The 14,810-nt window shown below is 38.7% G+C and overlaps 2 protein-coding genes across 2 annotated transcripts; one reads left to right on the top strand and one right to left on the bottom strand.

Annotated features, from left to right (window-relative positions):
* The first annotated feature begins 593 nt into the window (after positions 1-593).
* On the top strand, positions 594-11,717 carry LOC134496523 (olfactory receptor 13G1-like). The gene is made up of 3 exons (XM_063302248.1): positions 594-1,502; positions 10,546-10,677; positions 11,628-11,717. The coding sequence occupies exons 1-3, from the start codon at positions 594-596 to the stop codon at positions 11,715-11,717; spliced, it is 1,131 nt and encodes a 376-aa protein (XP_063158318.1).
* Positions 11,718-13,106: 1,389 nt separating this feature from the next.
* Positions 13,107-14,614, bottom strand: LOC134496522 (olfactory receptor 13G1-like). Its single transcript, XM_063302247.1, has 2 exons — positions 14,558-14,614; positions 13,107-14,075 (listed from the first exon to the last, which is right to left on the bottom strand). The coding sequence occupies exons 1-2, from the start codon at positions 14,612-14,614 to the stop codon at positions 13,107-13,109; spliced, it is 1,026 nt and encodes a 341-aa protein (XP_063158317.1).
* Positions 14,615-14,810: the final 196 nt, after the last annotated feature.

Below are 14,810 nucleotides of genomic sequence, written 5' to 3'. Positions count from 1 at the left end.
TTTCTGACACTTTGAAGACCCAATCACTCAAATTTCCAAAATGTGAAAATGCTTCCATGTGCGTTCCCCTTTCATCAGTTGAAAGCCAAGAAGACATAGTCTCTGAAGTGAGGCTAAGCAGAAAAAAGAGGGCCCCTTCTCTTTCCTTTTGAAGTAAGGGGCCCCTTAATGCAGCAGTTTCAAAACAAGAATAGCAGTCTGAAATAGCCTTTGAAGCTTTGTGCAGATCAGTAATAACTAGAGTACAATTGTTATTCCAGGGTAGAGGATTTGATCTTTTTAGGAACATGATAGAGAAAGGGCCATGGACAGAAAGAGAGCATCTAAAGAGGGGGGACCATCCAAAGAATCTCTCTCTCTCTCATTCTTGATTTCTCTATGTTGCTCCAGAATCTAATTATGTAGTAATTATGAATGCAGTTACATAATATATACATTACGTGGCAATCTAGTAGCTCAGTCATAAGTCTTATATACAAGTATATTGTTGGGGGGAGGGAGACAAATGTTGAGAATTTATTATATTAGGCAATAATATTGATAATTAAGGTAAAAAAAAAATTCTCTGTCTAAGATACCAGCATGATACCAGCATGAACAAGATTGATATAGAGAACAACACGGCCGTAATGGAGTTCATCCTGGTTGGACTATCTGCAGCAACTGAAATACAGATACTTCTCTTCTGGATATTCATGTTCATCTACTCTACAGCCATAACTGCCAACTTCATCCTCATCCTTACCATATGCACTTTCAGGAAACTCCACACACCCATGTACTTCTTCATTGTCAACTTGTCCTTAGTGAACATATTCTCTATTTCAGCTACAACACCTACAATGCTCCAGAATCTTTGGACTGGAAGAAAGACCATCTCATTTTATGGTTGCTTTACTCAGGTCTATTTGTTTATATGGGCTTTGGGGACAGAAGTTTCACTTCTCTCGTTTATGGCTTTTGATCGCTATGCTGCTATTTGTCACCCTTTGCAGTACACCATGATCATGAGGAATCAAGTTTGTGCTTGCATAGCTATTGGAGTGTGGGTTGTGGGACTGGTTAATTCCTCAACTCAATTTGGACTTTTGATGCAGGTCACTTTTTGTAACTTCAATGTCATCAATCATTTCTTCTGTGATGTACCCCCTTTATTACATCTCTCATGCTCAGATATAACTTTAAATGAGTTTGTGTTATCTGCCTCAGGTGTGATATTAGGAGTTGGTTGTTGTGGGTTGACTCTAACATCATATTTTTTGATAATAAGAGCTATCTGCAGAATCCGTTCCACTGAAGGGAAGAAGAAAGCATTCTCCACCTGTTCCTCACATTTTACTGTGGTCAGCATTTTCTATTCCTCAGTCATCTATGCATATATCAGACCCTCTTCAGCCTACTCTCCAGAACAAGATAAGATAATTGCTCTCCTATATTCAGTGGTAACTCCTCTGGCTAATCCAGTCATATATTCACTGAGAAACAAGGATTTTAAGGAAGGAGTGAGAGCACTTACAGGGAGAATCCGGCTGCTCAGTAGGCTTCAGTACTGAGTTTTATTCTAAAGCATCATTCTGAGAAAAGAAAAATGTTAAGAAAACAAGCTAACAGAAGCCAACACATTATGCATAAATGGAACAGTTTTTTTTTCCTTTAATAATTTTTATAGTCTCTAAATTGTACTCTGATTCTTTTAGTGTCCATGTATAATGACTGTGTTTTCTTCCATGTATTGTATTTGAGTTTAATAATTCTAAAACTTACACATAGGGATCTCTGTGAAATACTAATAGATTTTTTTTTTTTAAATCACTTCTCATCCCTATAGGTGGTACGTTTCTACTTCAATCTCAGATCCTGTGCCAGAGGCCTGGGGGTTTGAGCATTCTGGGCTGTATCTTAGCTGTTCCTAGCACTGCACTCTTCTGGACAGAGAGCTCTGATGTTCTTCCTGGGATCGGTTGGAGCCACTTTCCCAGCTTACAAATCACAGCCCAAGTGCTCCTACCACCACTGGGATCACTCTGGTCTTTACTTTCCACATCCTCTCTAGTTCCTTCTTCACACTCCTTCTTCCTGAAGTTCCCATCACTTGGAACCACTATATCTATCACCACTGCTGTCTTTTGGTCCTTGTCTACTACCATGTTGACTGGCCAGTACCTGCCTGTCTGTCTGGATCTGGAAGTCCCACAGGATCTTAGCCCTGTCATTCTCTACAACCTTCTGTGGAATCTCCCATCTGGACTTGGGAGGTTCTAGCCCATACTCTGTGCAGATGTTCCTGTACACAATGCCAGCTACTTGGTTGTGCCGTTCAGTGTATGCTGTTCCTGCCTGCATCTTACACCCTGCCACTATGTGTTGGACTATCTCTGAGGTCTCTCTGCACAGTCTGCACTGTGGTAGACCCCTTCTTCTATGGATCTGGTGCTTAGTGCCAGTCCTTGTGCCACTATGATCAGTGCCTCAGTGCTGTCTTTTAGTCCAGCTCTAGAGGATATGTGGGTTTGGATGAGAAGGAACCATCTTGGACTCAACCTTACTAATAGTAAGGATAGAACACCAATCTCTTTGGCACACTGTGCACAGTATCCAAAATTAGTTGTTTATTTATTTATTCATTCAATTTCTATAGCCACCCATCTCAGCAAGTGACTCTGGACAGCTTACAGTGATAAAAACCATAGAACAATTAAACAATTACAGTTAAAGCAGTTACATTACAAAATAAATATGCATGGCTTCCAAGTAAACAATGTAAGAGAAACGGGATGATTACCACACTTGGGACCCCAGGCCCGGGCACATAACCAGGTCGTCACAGCCTTACAAAAGTCCAACAGGGTCAGGGACATCCTGATCATTGAAGGAAGAATATTCCAGATGGCAGGTGCTACGGCTGAAAAGCCACACCTTCTAGTCCCCACCAACTGACATTCTTTGACTGATGGGAAATGTAGTATGCCCAATCTACCAGATCGAATTGGATGGGTAGAAACAATTGGGAGAAGGCGGTCCCTGAGGTAACCTGGTCCCAAGCCATGAAGGGCTTTAAAGGTAACAACCAGCACCTGGAATTGCACCTGGAAGCATACCGGCAACCAATGCAGCTCCCGCAGCAGCAGTGTTACATGTGTCGAATATCCAGCTCCACTTACTACCTGGGCAGCTGCATTCTACACCAGCTGAAGCTTCCAAATGCTCTTCAAGGGCAGGCCCATGTAGAACACATTGCAGTAATCCAGATGGGAGGTCACGAGGGTATGAGTGACAGTGAGTAGCGCCTCCTGGTCCAGGAATGGGCACAACTGGCACACAACGCAAAGGTGTGCAATGGCCCTCCTAGCCACCGCTGCCACCTGTTCTTCCAGCAGGAGCCATGAGTCTACGAGGACACCCAGATTGTGCACTGGGTCTGTCTGGGGCAGTGCAACCCCATTCAGGAACAAAGATGGAAAAACCTTGTCACTGGAAGGCCTACAAACCCAAAGCCACTCAGTCTTGCTTTGGCTGAGCTGAAGTCCATTGCACCCTATCCAGACCCTTACAGCCTCCAGGCACTGGGTCAGGACATCCACAGCATCACCCAGGAGGCCAGGGGTGGAGATATAAAGCTGGGTATCATCAGCATATTAATGCTACCTTACCCCAAACAGTCAGATCACATCCCCCAATGGCCTCATGTAGATGTTAAATAGGAGAGGGGAGAGAATCGAGCCCTGAGGCACCCCACAAAGCAGGGGACATGGGTTGGACCTCTCCCCCCCTATCAACACCAACTGGAACCAACCCCAGAGGAAGGAGGAGAACCAGCACAACACTGTGCCACCCACCCCCAACTCTGGAAGCTAGTCCAGAAGGATGCCATGATCGATGGTATCGAAGGCCGTTGAGAGGTCAAGAGCAAGGATGGTCGCATGCCCCCATCCTGCTCCCACCAGAGGTCATCTAAGTCCCAAAACACAGCCTGAGCTCTGACTGAAAGGGGTCCAGATAATCTGCTTCATCCAGGGTCCTTTGCAGCTGCCATGAGACCACTCTCTCCACAACCTTCCCTAAAAAGGGGAGGTTGGAGACTGGACAAAAACTATCCAGGCTAGTTGGGTTGAGCGATGGCCACTTGAGGAGAGGATGCACTACCACTTCCTTAAGAGTCGGTGGGACCACTCCCTCTCTCAAAGAGGAATTAACTACCGCGCAGACCCAATCATATGCCTCTTCCTGGGCAGCCTTGACCAACCAGGAGGGGCACAGATCTAATACAGAAGTTGCCAAACTAGCAGCTGCAAGGGCCCTGTCCACTTCCTCAGGTGCAACCAGATCAAACTCCCCCCAGATAACCATGCCAGACTTAGCCCCATAGCCTCCACTGGCCCTGCCTTAAGCCTGGAGTGCAATGAGGAGTGGATGTGAGCAACTTTACCTGCCAGATGCTCAGCATATTCCTCACAACAGTCCTGAAGGTAGACCCCCGAATTACTCCCTCCAAGGATCACCCGAAACCAGGCTGCTGGGTGGCTATCTGCAGATGCAATAAGAGTGGAGAAATAGCCACGTTTCGCCACCCTTACCTCCATGAGGTGGGCTCTAATAGCAGCTCTAGCTCATGTTTGATTGTCTTCGCTTCCTGTCTTCTGCCAGTGGTACTCTTGTTGTTATTTACACAACAATGTGAAATCAGAGCTGCCAGTTCTTTAACTGGTGTTGGCAATTCACACTGAGGTCTTCCCAATAATCTAGGATGTTGTAATGTATCAATGTAGTATATGTGTGAATCGAAGCAGTGTGGCTTTTTGTAATTGTCAGATGGAAATTTTGTCAATGCAGAGATTTTCTAAGTACAATCCAAGGTTTTTTGGTATGGCATCCAGTGTGCTGATAACCACTGGGACCACCATGGCCACTTTATGCCATAATCTTTCAACTTTGAATTATAGATCTTGATACTTTGTGATCTTCTCCAATTCTTTGTCTTCTATTCTACTATCCCCTGGTATTGCCACAACAATTATCCACAATTTCTTCTTTTCAACCACAGTTAAATCTGGTGTTTGGTCACACAGCCAAATGCATATACTGGATTTGGCATGTATGTCCCCCTTTCGAGTTCTTCCCAAGGACCTAGGGTAGGCAGATGTTTAATAATATTAAAGATATTGTCACAGGATGTAAACAGTTCCTTTTTTTTAAAATACTTTATTAGAAAGCAAAATAACATAAACAACATCATACATACAAATACATATAACAATGAACAAAAAGAAAAGAAGAAAGAAGAAAAAAGGACAAAAAGAAAACAACAAAGCTTATTAAAAAGTGGTTTCCAACTATCTAAACCGTGATTTTGGATCTACAGTTGTGTTCTCTTAATTTCTTCTCTATTTTCAATCTATGTCACCCCTATTTCTATTTGATTAAGTGTTTAGTTGCTAAATCCTATATACATACTGTTATTTTTTGCGTTGTCCTTATATAATCAAGAAAAGGTCGCCATTCATTCTTAAAATCGTCCATATTTTTATCATTTAACAGGTCCGTTAGTTTTGCCATCTGGCCAAGTCCATTATCTTAATTATCCATTCTTCTATTGATGGGGTAGACTTTTCTTTCCACCTTGAGGTGTAAATAATTCATGCGGCAGTAATCAGGTACAGTAGGAACTTTCCATGTTTTGTTTTGTCTTTTCCTCTAATTCTTCTTCCATTAGACCCAATAAGTATAATTCTGTTTTTTGGATTATGTCCATTGCCAACATTTTTTGAATAACATTGTGTTATTCAGAATTCTTTTGCTTTTTTACAAGACCAGAACATGTGATAAAACGTACCTATTTTGCTTCTACATTTCCAGCAAGTGTTTGATGCATTTTTAAACATTCTTGATATTTTACCAGGAGTTATATACCATCTATACATCATTTTGTAAAAGTTCTCCTTCAGATTACAATTCAATATAAATTTTAATACTCTAGTCCACATCCTTTCCCATTGGTCATACATAATGTTATACCCAAAGTTGTTTGCCCATGTATTCATACATTCTTTAGTTTGCTTGTTTTCCCATTTTAATTGTAATAACAATTTATATACCTTAGCTATAATATGATCAGCATCAGTACAAAATTGACTATCCCACCACATTGAATCTTTTCTGAATTTGTAGTTCTTCTCATCTAGTTTAAACTGTTCCTTTGTTGTATGTAGGTAAACCAGTGGCAAATGTATCCTTCCTTTTCTAATTCTTCTCTTGTTTTCATTACATATTTATCCCCTTCAAGTTTTAATAAATCTCTATATCTCAACCATTTATGACTTTCTATATTTTCTCTTCTGGCAAATGCTTACTGGGGAGATATCCATAGGGGCATGTTTGGTGTTACTTTAGGTTTATATTTTTCCCATATTTTTATAATAGCTCTTCTAATACAGTGATTGTTAAATGTTTTTTTTTTTTGCTTTGGTTTTATCATACCATAGAAAGCCACACCAACAGAACTTTAGATCATGTCCTTCTAATTTTAACAGCCTATGGTTTTCTAGTGTAATCCACTCTTTTAACTACATCAAACAACACACCTCATAATATAATCTCAAATCTGGTAGTCCAAATCCTCCCCTTTCTTTGGCATCTTGTAATAATTTAAATTTTATTCTTGGTTTTTCCCCTTGCCAAATGAATTTCGATAAGTCTCTTTGCCATGTTTTAAAAGTATTATCTGTTATTAATATTGGTATGGTTTGAAATAGAAATAATATTCTGGGTAGTACATTCACTTTAATTGTGGAAATTCTCCCCAATAGAGAAAGATGTAGTTTTTCCCATTTTGACAAATCTTGTTTTATTTCATTCCATATTTTCGAGTAGTTATTTTGAAATAGGTCGTTGCAATTTCTACTCCCAAATATTTAACCTTTTTTTACACTTTTGAAGCCTGTCTTATTTTCTAATATGGCTTGACCATTTTGTGTCATATTTAAGTTTATCATTTTCATTTTCTGATTATTTATTTTGAAGCCTGCTAATTATCCAAATTCTTGTGAGTTATCTAATAAATAGTCAATTGATTCTAGCGGGTTCTGCATAACAATAACTAGATCATCTGCAAAAGCTCTTAATTTAAACTTTTCTTGTTTAATCTTTACCACTTCTATTTGTCCATCATCTCTAATATCTCCAATAAGAAATTCAAGTACTAAAATAAATAACAATGGTGTTAAAGGGCAGCCTTGTCTCATACCTTTCTCAATTTCACAAACTTGTGTTATTTCTTCATTTACTATAATTTGGCTTTTTGGGATGTATATGTTGATTTTATTGCTTTTATAAATAAATCTCCAAAGTAAAGTTTACTCTCCAAGTAAAGCTGCTTTTTCAATTGGAGGAGGAAGAAGAAGAAGAAGAAGAAGAAGAAGAAGAAGAAGAAGAAGAAGAAGAAGAAGAAGAAGAAGAAGAAGAAGAAGAAGAGGGGGAGGGGGAGGGGGAGGGGGAGGGGGAGGCTTTTAAATTTATTGGCTGTCGAACTCCAGTGGACTCTGCGTGATGTACAAAACTAGAAAAAAACATTTAAAAAATCTAAAAACATTAAATCAGACAGATGGCCCATGGTAAAATAATCTGATAAACAAAGTCCACAAAATGAAGCAGGTATCATTAAACCAATAACAAACATCAACCCCAAGCTTGGGACCAAAGCCAGATTTTCAAGGCTTCTAGAACCCTAGAAGAGACATCATCCTTATTTCTTGGGCGATGCTGTTCCAGATAGTGGGGGCAACAACAATGAAAGAATGCTTCCTTGGTCCCACAAGATGGCAATATTTAATGGAGGGGATCTGCAGCTGCTGGAACACACTTGGCAAGCAGAAACAATTGGAGATAAGCAGTCCCTCAGGTATCCAGGCCCTAGGCCATTCAGGCCTTTATAGGTAATAATTTGCACCTTGAATTGAATTCAGAAGCTGACTGCCAGTCAATGCAGCTCACATAGCATGGTGATATGTGGGCACACTGAGAGGTCCCTGTCACTGCTTGTGCTGCTGCATTTTGAACCAGCTGTAGCTTCCAGGTGGTTTCAAGGGCAGCCCCACGTTTAGCATGTTTCAGTAATTGAAATGGGAGCTGACCAAGGCCTGAGTGACCATGAGGAAAGGGAGCAGTTGGTGCACAAGATGAATCTGTGCAAAGGCCCTCCTAGCCATAGCTGCCACCTGCTCATTGAGCAGTAGCCATGAGTCCAGGAGGACCCCCAAATTTTGCACCAGCTTGTCTGGGGTAGTGCAACCCTGTCCAGAATCAAAGATGACATAGCCCCAGACCAGGTAGCCAAAAACTAAAGCCACTCCACTTTGCCAGGGTTGAGTCAAAGTTGGTTCCTCCCCATCCAGACCCTCATAGTCTCCAGGTACTCATTCAGTCAGCACCACAACAGCATTACCTGCCTAGCCTGGGTGGAGATGTATAACTGGGTATCATCAGCATGCTGATGATATGACATCCCATGCTGGCAAATGACATCACCTAACATTGCTATTTTTACCAGATGATCAGAGATTCCTCAGTTTATGCAGAAATAAACCTATTTCTTTGAATGGTATTGATTTATTTACTTCATTAAGATTCCAGTCTTTCTATTGAAAAGGAACACTGAAACTGGTTTATAGGGTAAAATAAATACATATAAGTTACATAGATAGTTGGAAAGCAGGAAGGCAAGCAAGCAAGCAAACCATAAATCTTCCAAAGGGAAAGAAACTGGGGGCCAAATGAAGTTCCTGAAGAATTACTGTATATGCCATAGCCTGTACTAAATGCTGATTAGTGCCCAAATAATTTCTGAAAGCAGAAAGACAGTGGAACCATCTTTATTTATATGAAATGATTGGAAATTACTTCCAAATTTATTTTTATTTTAATTCTGATTTCTCAGATTTTTCTTTTCTTTTTTTAAGACATATCTACATCTCACAAGTTTATTACCAATCTTTCTTCACCATCTTAATTTTTCAGAGGTAGGCAACTGCTATCTTGCTATTACAAAAAAAAAGTAAATAATTGATTTGAGACAGTTATGGCTGGACTGAGACCCTCAGATCCTCAAAAAGAGTGAGCTCTGACATTCAAAGACCATAAGGCAAACTATGAAACAGCTTATAGACATGGTGGAAGCCAGGATAGGAAATAATGGAGAAGTAGAGTGAGTGATGTGGTTGTACATTAGAGTGTGTTAGATTTCTCTTTAATTTTCTGCCTTTATTTATTTAATTATTTAGTGTTTATTTCTCTGTAACTGTGGTTTCATTAACACTGTTCATCCTGAAAAGAATAACATGAGTATGTATGCTTGCCAAACTTTACTTCATAATAAATCTCTTTTCATATGGAATAATCTGAACAATCATAAACTTTAGTTAAGTGATGTCAGTGCAACAATTGATGGTACTATAGGATGATGAGCATTACTTTTTGGGATGCCCAATATTGACTTTTGGATCCCATCCATGGGAAACCACTTCTTTGAATCTCCACAATTCTGGAGAATGTTATTATGCAAGGACATTTTTGAAAATTAAAGTAGTGAATGGACTTCATAGGTATTTGTGGTCAAGGAAAAAGAAAAGAAAAAATTGAATGGACGTATTAGAAAAAGACATTTTATAAAAACACGGAACTCCTTAAAACCAATAATGTCTAGCAATTTCACCATTAGCCTCACCTTCAATCACTTTTTATTTTGGGAATTAAAAAAAAAATGTAATTCCATATACAGATATGGTGCATTCAGTCTCCAGAAACAGATTAAGAACACAGCAAGCATTATTGGATGAGGATGGGAATTTATCAATCAATCAATCAATCAAACCTTTACTGGCATTATAAAAGCAATAAAATACAAAGGCATTAACGTATCATGAGAGTAACAAAGAAAGAATCCTTGTTTCTCAGTGAATACATGACTGGATTCACAACAGGAGTGAAAACTGTATAAAGGAGAGAAATTAGCTTATTTTGGTCTGGAGAGTAGACTGAAGTGGATCTGATATAAGTGTAGATGACTAAGGAGTAGAAAAGGCTGACTACAATAAAATGTGAGAAACAGGTAGAAAGTGCTTTTTTCTTCCCTTCAGTGGAACAGATTCTGAAGATGGTCCTTATTGTTAAAAAAATATGATGTTAGACTCAACCCACAACAAGTAATCCCAAATATCATGGCTGCAGTAAATTCCATAGACTCATTTAGACTTGTATCTGAGAATGAGATGTGGAATAATGGTGATAACTCACAGAATAAATGATTGATAGTATTGGAATTACAAACAAGAGAGCTGCATCAGAAGACCAGCATGGACAGCAGAATCGATCATTCCAGCAATCCAAACAATGCTTGCTATGCCAAAGCAGACTTGCTTCCTCATGATCACGGTGTACTGCAAAGGGTGACAGATAGCAATGTAGTGATCAAAAGCCATAAAGGAGAGAAGGAGAAGTTCTGTGCCCAAAGCCCATATAAACAGATCGCCCTGTGCAATGCAGCCATAAAATGAGATGGTCTTTCTTCTAGTCAAAAGATTGTGGAGCAATTTAGGTGTTGTAGCTGAAATAGAGAATACATTCACCGAGGATAAATTGACAATGAAGAAGTACATGGGTGTGTGGAGTTTTCTGAAAGTGCATATGGTAAGGATGAGGAAGAAGTCGGCAGTTAGGTCTATAGCATAGATGAACATGAATACCCAGAAGAAAAGTATCTGCATTTCAGTGGTTGCAGAGAGCCCAACCAGGATAAACTCCATTATGATGGTCTTGTTGTCTATATCAATTTTGTTGATGCTTCCCCCTCTTCTCTATTGTGTGCCTCTAAAAGGTCAAATCCTCTACTCACATATGTGGTATTAGTTCAGAATAGATTGGAATAACAATTCTATTGGAAGTATTACTTTTTTCTCCTTTTTCTCTCTCCCCTCTCTTTCTATCATGTGCTTAACAAAATTAAATCCTCTACCCTGGAAAAATAATTGTACTCGAGTTATTAACAGTTCTCTGCAAAGCTTCAAAGGCTATTTCAGACTGCTATTCTTGCTTTGAATCTGCTGCATTAAGGGGCCCCTTACTTCAAAAGGAAAGAGAAGGGGCCCTCTTTTTTCTGCTTAGCCTCACTTCAGAGACTATGTCTTCTTGGCTTTCAACTGCTGAAAGGGGAATATACATGGAAGCATTTTCACATTTTGGAAATTTGAGTGATTGGGTCTTCAAAGTGTCAGAAACTGCCATGAAAAGGCAAATCACTGGCAAACTCCCAATGTTTATCACTATGGACTGGGAACAGATTTATCATGGTAAAAGTAGGCAACTATAATCAGTGGGACTTAACTTAGTTATGAAGTCAGTGATTCCCAACCTATGACACTGATTGCAAAGAGTATAATTTCAGCAGGCTACCTCTAGATCCAAATCTATATGCAAATGAAATAGTTCTGCCCACAAACATTCAGTAGAAGCCTTCCAATTATTTGATATTTCAGGTAAATATATGAAGGAAGTAACAAGGATGAAGTAAAATGGTAATTCTTGCCATCATTGCTATTGGTGTAGAATTGTCTTTAATTTTCTCTCTTATTGATGTTTAGAATGATTTCCAAATTCCAATCATTTCTTTGGCATCTGAGAAGGATGAGATTGTATTCCTTTCTACCAGCATAATGTCTGCTAAAAACTAGTTTGGTCCTGTTATCAGCAGGCTTTGGATACCAGGCAAATCACTGGCAGACTCCCAGTACTTATCGCTATGGTCCTGAAACATTTATCATGGTAGAAGTAGGCAACTGTAATATGTGGGACTTTGCTTAGTTATGAAGCTAATGATTCCCAATAAATCACACTGATTGTAATGAGTATAATTTCAGTAGGCTACCTCTAATTCCAAATGTATATACAAACGAAACAGTTCTTTCTTCCAACATTTAGTAGAACACTTCAAACTATATGAAGCTTCAGAGAAATATATGAAGGAAGTAACTAGGATGAAGGAAAATGATTACATGCAATACTTGCCATTGTTGCTATTGTTGTTGAATTTTCTTGTATCTTTTTCCTCTTCCTGAAGTTCGGAATTATTTTCAACTTTGGCATCTGGTAAGGGTCAGATGCTATCCATTTCTACCATCATAATGGCCACTGAAAGTGGTTTTGTCCTGATATAAGCATACATTGTGAATCAAGCCAGAGACTACTGGAAATTTGCATTGCATAAAGTCATCATGCCACCGGGAGTGTGACCTTTGGGGCATCATCATATTTACTCTAAACTTTGCAAATATTCCTGCAATAAATTAGATTTTAGAGAAACTATGCTTGATCCATCTTAATATTTGTTTTAGTATATCTTTAGGTTCTATATCAACTTTGTTATATTTAGAGCAGACATATTGATGCCAACAGACACAATTCTACTGATGTCAAATGATCTCTCTGTCTCTCTGTCTATCATCTTACAAAGTATAAACCCAACATTTTCTATTTTTGTGTCCAGTGACAGTTGGTACTTTTCAATCTCCTGAGTAGAAGAGAATTCCAAGAGCAGATTCCCTAGAATGAGACAAATGGTAAAAAAACCCCAACTGTTTGTAAAGTCCAATTATTTACAGATGTATTGCCAGAGCAAATGAAGTATTTCTGAATGACAGGGAAGATAGATTTGTTGACAGGAGCCTGAAACCCCTTACTTTACTGCTCACGCTGATTTATAACATTTTATTATGTCTGTTTTTTATTTCTCCTGCAGACAAGACCCAAACAATCATTTACAGCCTCTTTTTGCAGTTTAATTCTCCACTGTGAAAACTTCCATAAGCACTGCAGCATACAGCCATGTTCTGTAGTCATAACACATAGGTTCTCTGCCATATCCCTTAAATTCACATAAAGGCAAGTGGAAATAGTCATATAATAATAATAATAATAATAATAATAATAATAATAATAATAATAATAATTGCATAGTATAGAAAACACATACTATGATATATAGTTAAAGGCCATGAAATGTACCACTGTTATTGTTGTTATTGTATTATTCTCTTTTTCCCCCTCCAGAATGACAATACAGCTCAATACTGAAGTCTACAGAACAGCCTGACTCTTGCTATGAGTGCTCTCACTCCTTCCTTAAACTCCTTGTTTCTCAGTGAATATATGACTGGATTCACAACAGGAGTGACAACTGTATAAAGGAGAGAAATTAGCTTATCTTGGTCAAGAGAGTAGTCTGAAGAGGGTCTGATATAAATGTAGATGGATGAGGAGTAGAAAATACTGACTACAATAAAATGTGAGGAGCAGGTGGAGAATGCTTTCTTCTTCCCTTCAGTGGAACGGATTCTGCAGATAGCTCTTATTATCAAAAAATATGATGTTAGAGTCAACCCACAACAAACAAACCCAAATATCATGGCTGCAGTAAATTCCATAGATTCATTTAGACTTGTATCTGAGCATGAGAGGTATAATAATGCTGGTAAGTCACAGAAGAAATGATTGATAATATTGGAATTACAAAAAGAGAGCTGCATCACAAGACCAGCATGGACAACAGAATCAATCATTCCAGCAATCCATACAATGCTTGCTATGCCGAAACAGACTTCCTTCCTCATGATCATAGGGTATTGGAAAGGGTGACAAATAGCAGCATAGCGATCAAAAGCCATAAAGGAGAGAAGCAGAAGTTCTGTCCCCAAAGCCCATATAAACAAATAGACCTGTGCAATGCAACCATAAAATGAGATGGTCTTTTTTCCAGTCCAGAGACTCTGGAGCAATTTCGGTGTTGTAACTGAAATGGAGAATAAATTTACTAAGGACAAATTGACAATGAAGAAGTACATGGGAGTGTGGAGTTTTCTGAAAGTGCATATGTTAAGGATGAGGATAAAGTTGGCAATTAGGGCTATAGCATAGATGCATATGAATACCCAGAAGAGAAGTGTCTGCATGTCCATTGTTGCAGATAGTCCAACCAGGATAAACTCCATTATGACAGTTTTGTTCTTTATATCAGTATTGCTGCTGCTGTTATCCTAAAAAGACACATGATTTTTCATTAAATATCAGAATAATATGTTAATTTATCAATGTATCCTTCCCTCCCTTCCTTCCACTAGAAAATAGCTGAAGATTTTATTTGCTTATATTTAACAGACAATAGAGAAACTAGTAAAATATGGAGAAATCTGCCATTTATCTGCCATTTTCTTTTCAACTTAGGGGAAACCAGCTCTTTGTGATCATTATGAGATCCAACTTTTCTTCAGTAATCAGTTCAAATTCAATGTTTGGGAAGATCTGTAACCTGTGGGATTGTCTTGGATTTATCCCTTTTTGTTCTTGTATGCTTTTGATGGATGTTCCTTTTTAAAGCTTAAAGGTGTGCTTGGCTGCTTGGTTTTTCCTGTGCTTTTAGATACCTGAGCCAGTTGCCTTACATCGATATGAAAGAAGGACAATCTCATTGTGGGCACACTATTAGTTTGAAATCTTTTGTGAAATAGAGTGATGATACCTCTGCAAGAGACAACTTGACAGCATCATCTAGGTGATACCTCTGAATCCTCACCATTGTTAAAGCCCAAACAAAACAAACACAGTGTTCCATTTCAATATTTGATAAATGTTCAGATTTAAGTGTCTATTGCTTATTGTACCATTTTAATTAAAAAAAGAGGAAGGGGGAGGAGTAGGAAGAGGTAGTTACCATGCAAATTGTGAATTGTGGATTAATTCTATCCCCAAAGCAATTTTATCTGACTTTTAGC

Source organism: Candoia aspera, chromosome 4, assembly GCF_035149785.1.
Source record: "Candoia aspera isolate rCanAsp1 chromosome 4, rCanAsp1.hap2, whole genome shotgun sequence".
In the NCBI taxonomy this organism is placed as follows: domain Eukaryota; kingdom Metazoa; phylum Chordata; class Lepidosauria; order Squamata; family Boidae; genus Candoia; species Candoia aspera.
The sequence above is the reverse complement of the archived record's forward strand: the minus strand, read 5'-3'. Positions and strand labels throughout refer to the sequence as shown.

Bases quoted from the DNA above. Each gene is read 5' to 3' on its own strand.
- LOC134496523 (XM_063302248.1), top strand. From the start codon at position 594: ATGAACAAGATTGATATAGAGAACAACACGGCCGTAATGGAGTTCATC. The intron at 1,503-10,545 runs GTGAGAGCACTT...CCATAAAATGAG, and splicing joins ACAAGGATTTTAAGGAAGGA to ATGGTCTTTCTTCTAGTCAA. The intron at 10,678-11,627 runs GTAAGGATGAGG...ATTGATGTTTAG, and splicing joins GTTTTCTGAAAGTGCATATG to AATGATTTCCAAATTCCAAT.
- LOC134496522 (XM_063302247.1), bottom strand. From the start codon at position 14,614: ATGGTGAGGATTCAGAGGTATCACCTAGATGATGCTGTCAAGTTGTCT. The intron at 14,076-14,557 runs GTATCATCACTC...GTGTCTTTTTAG, and splicing joins TCAAGTTGTCTCTTGCAGAG to GATAACAGCAGCAGCAATAC.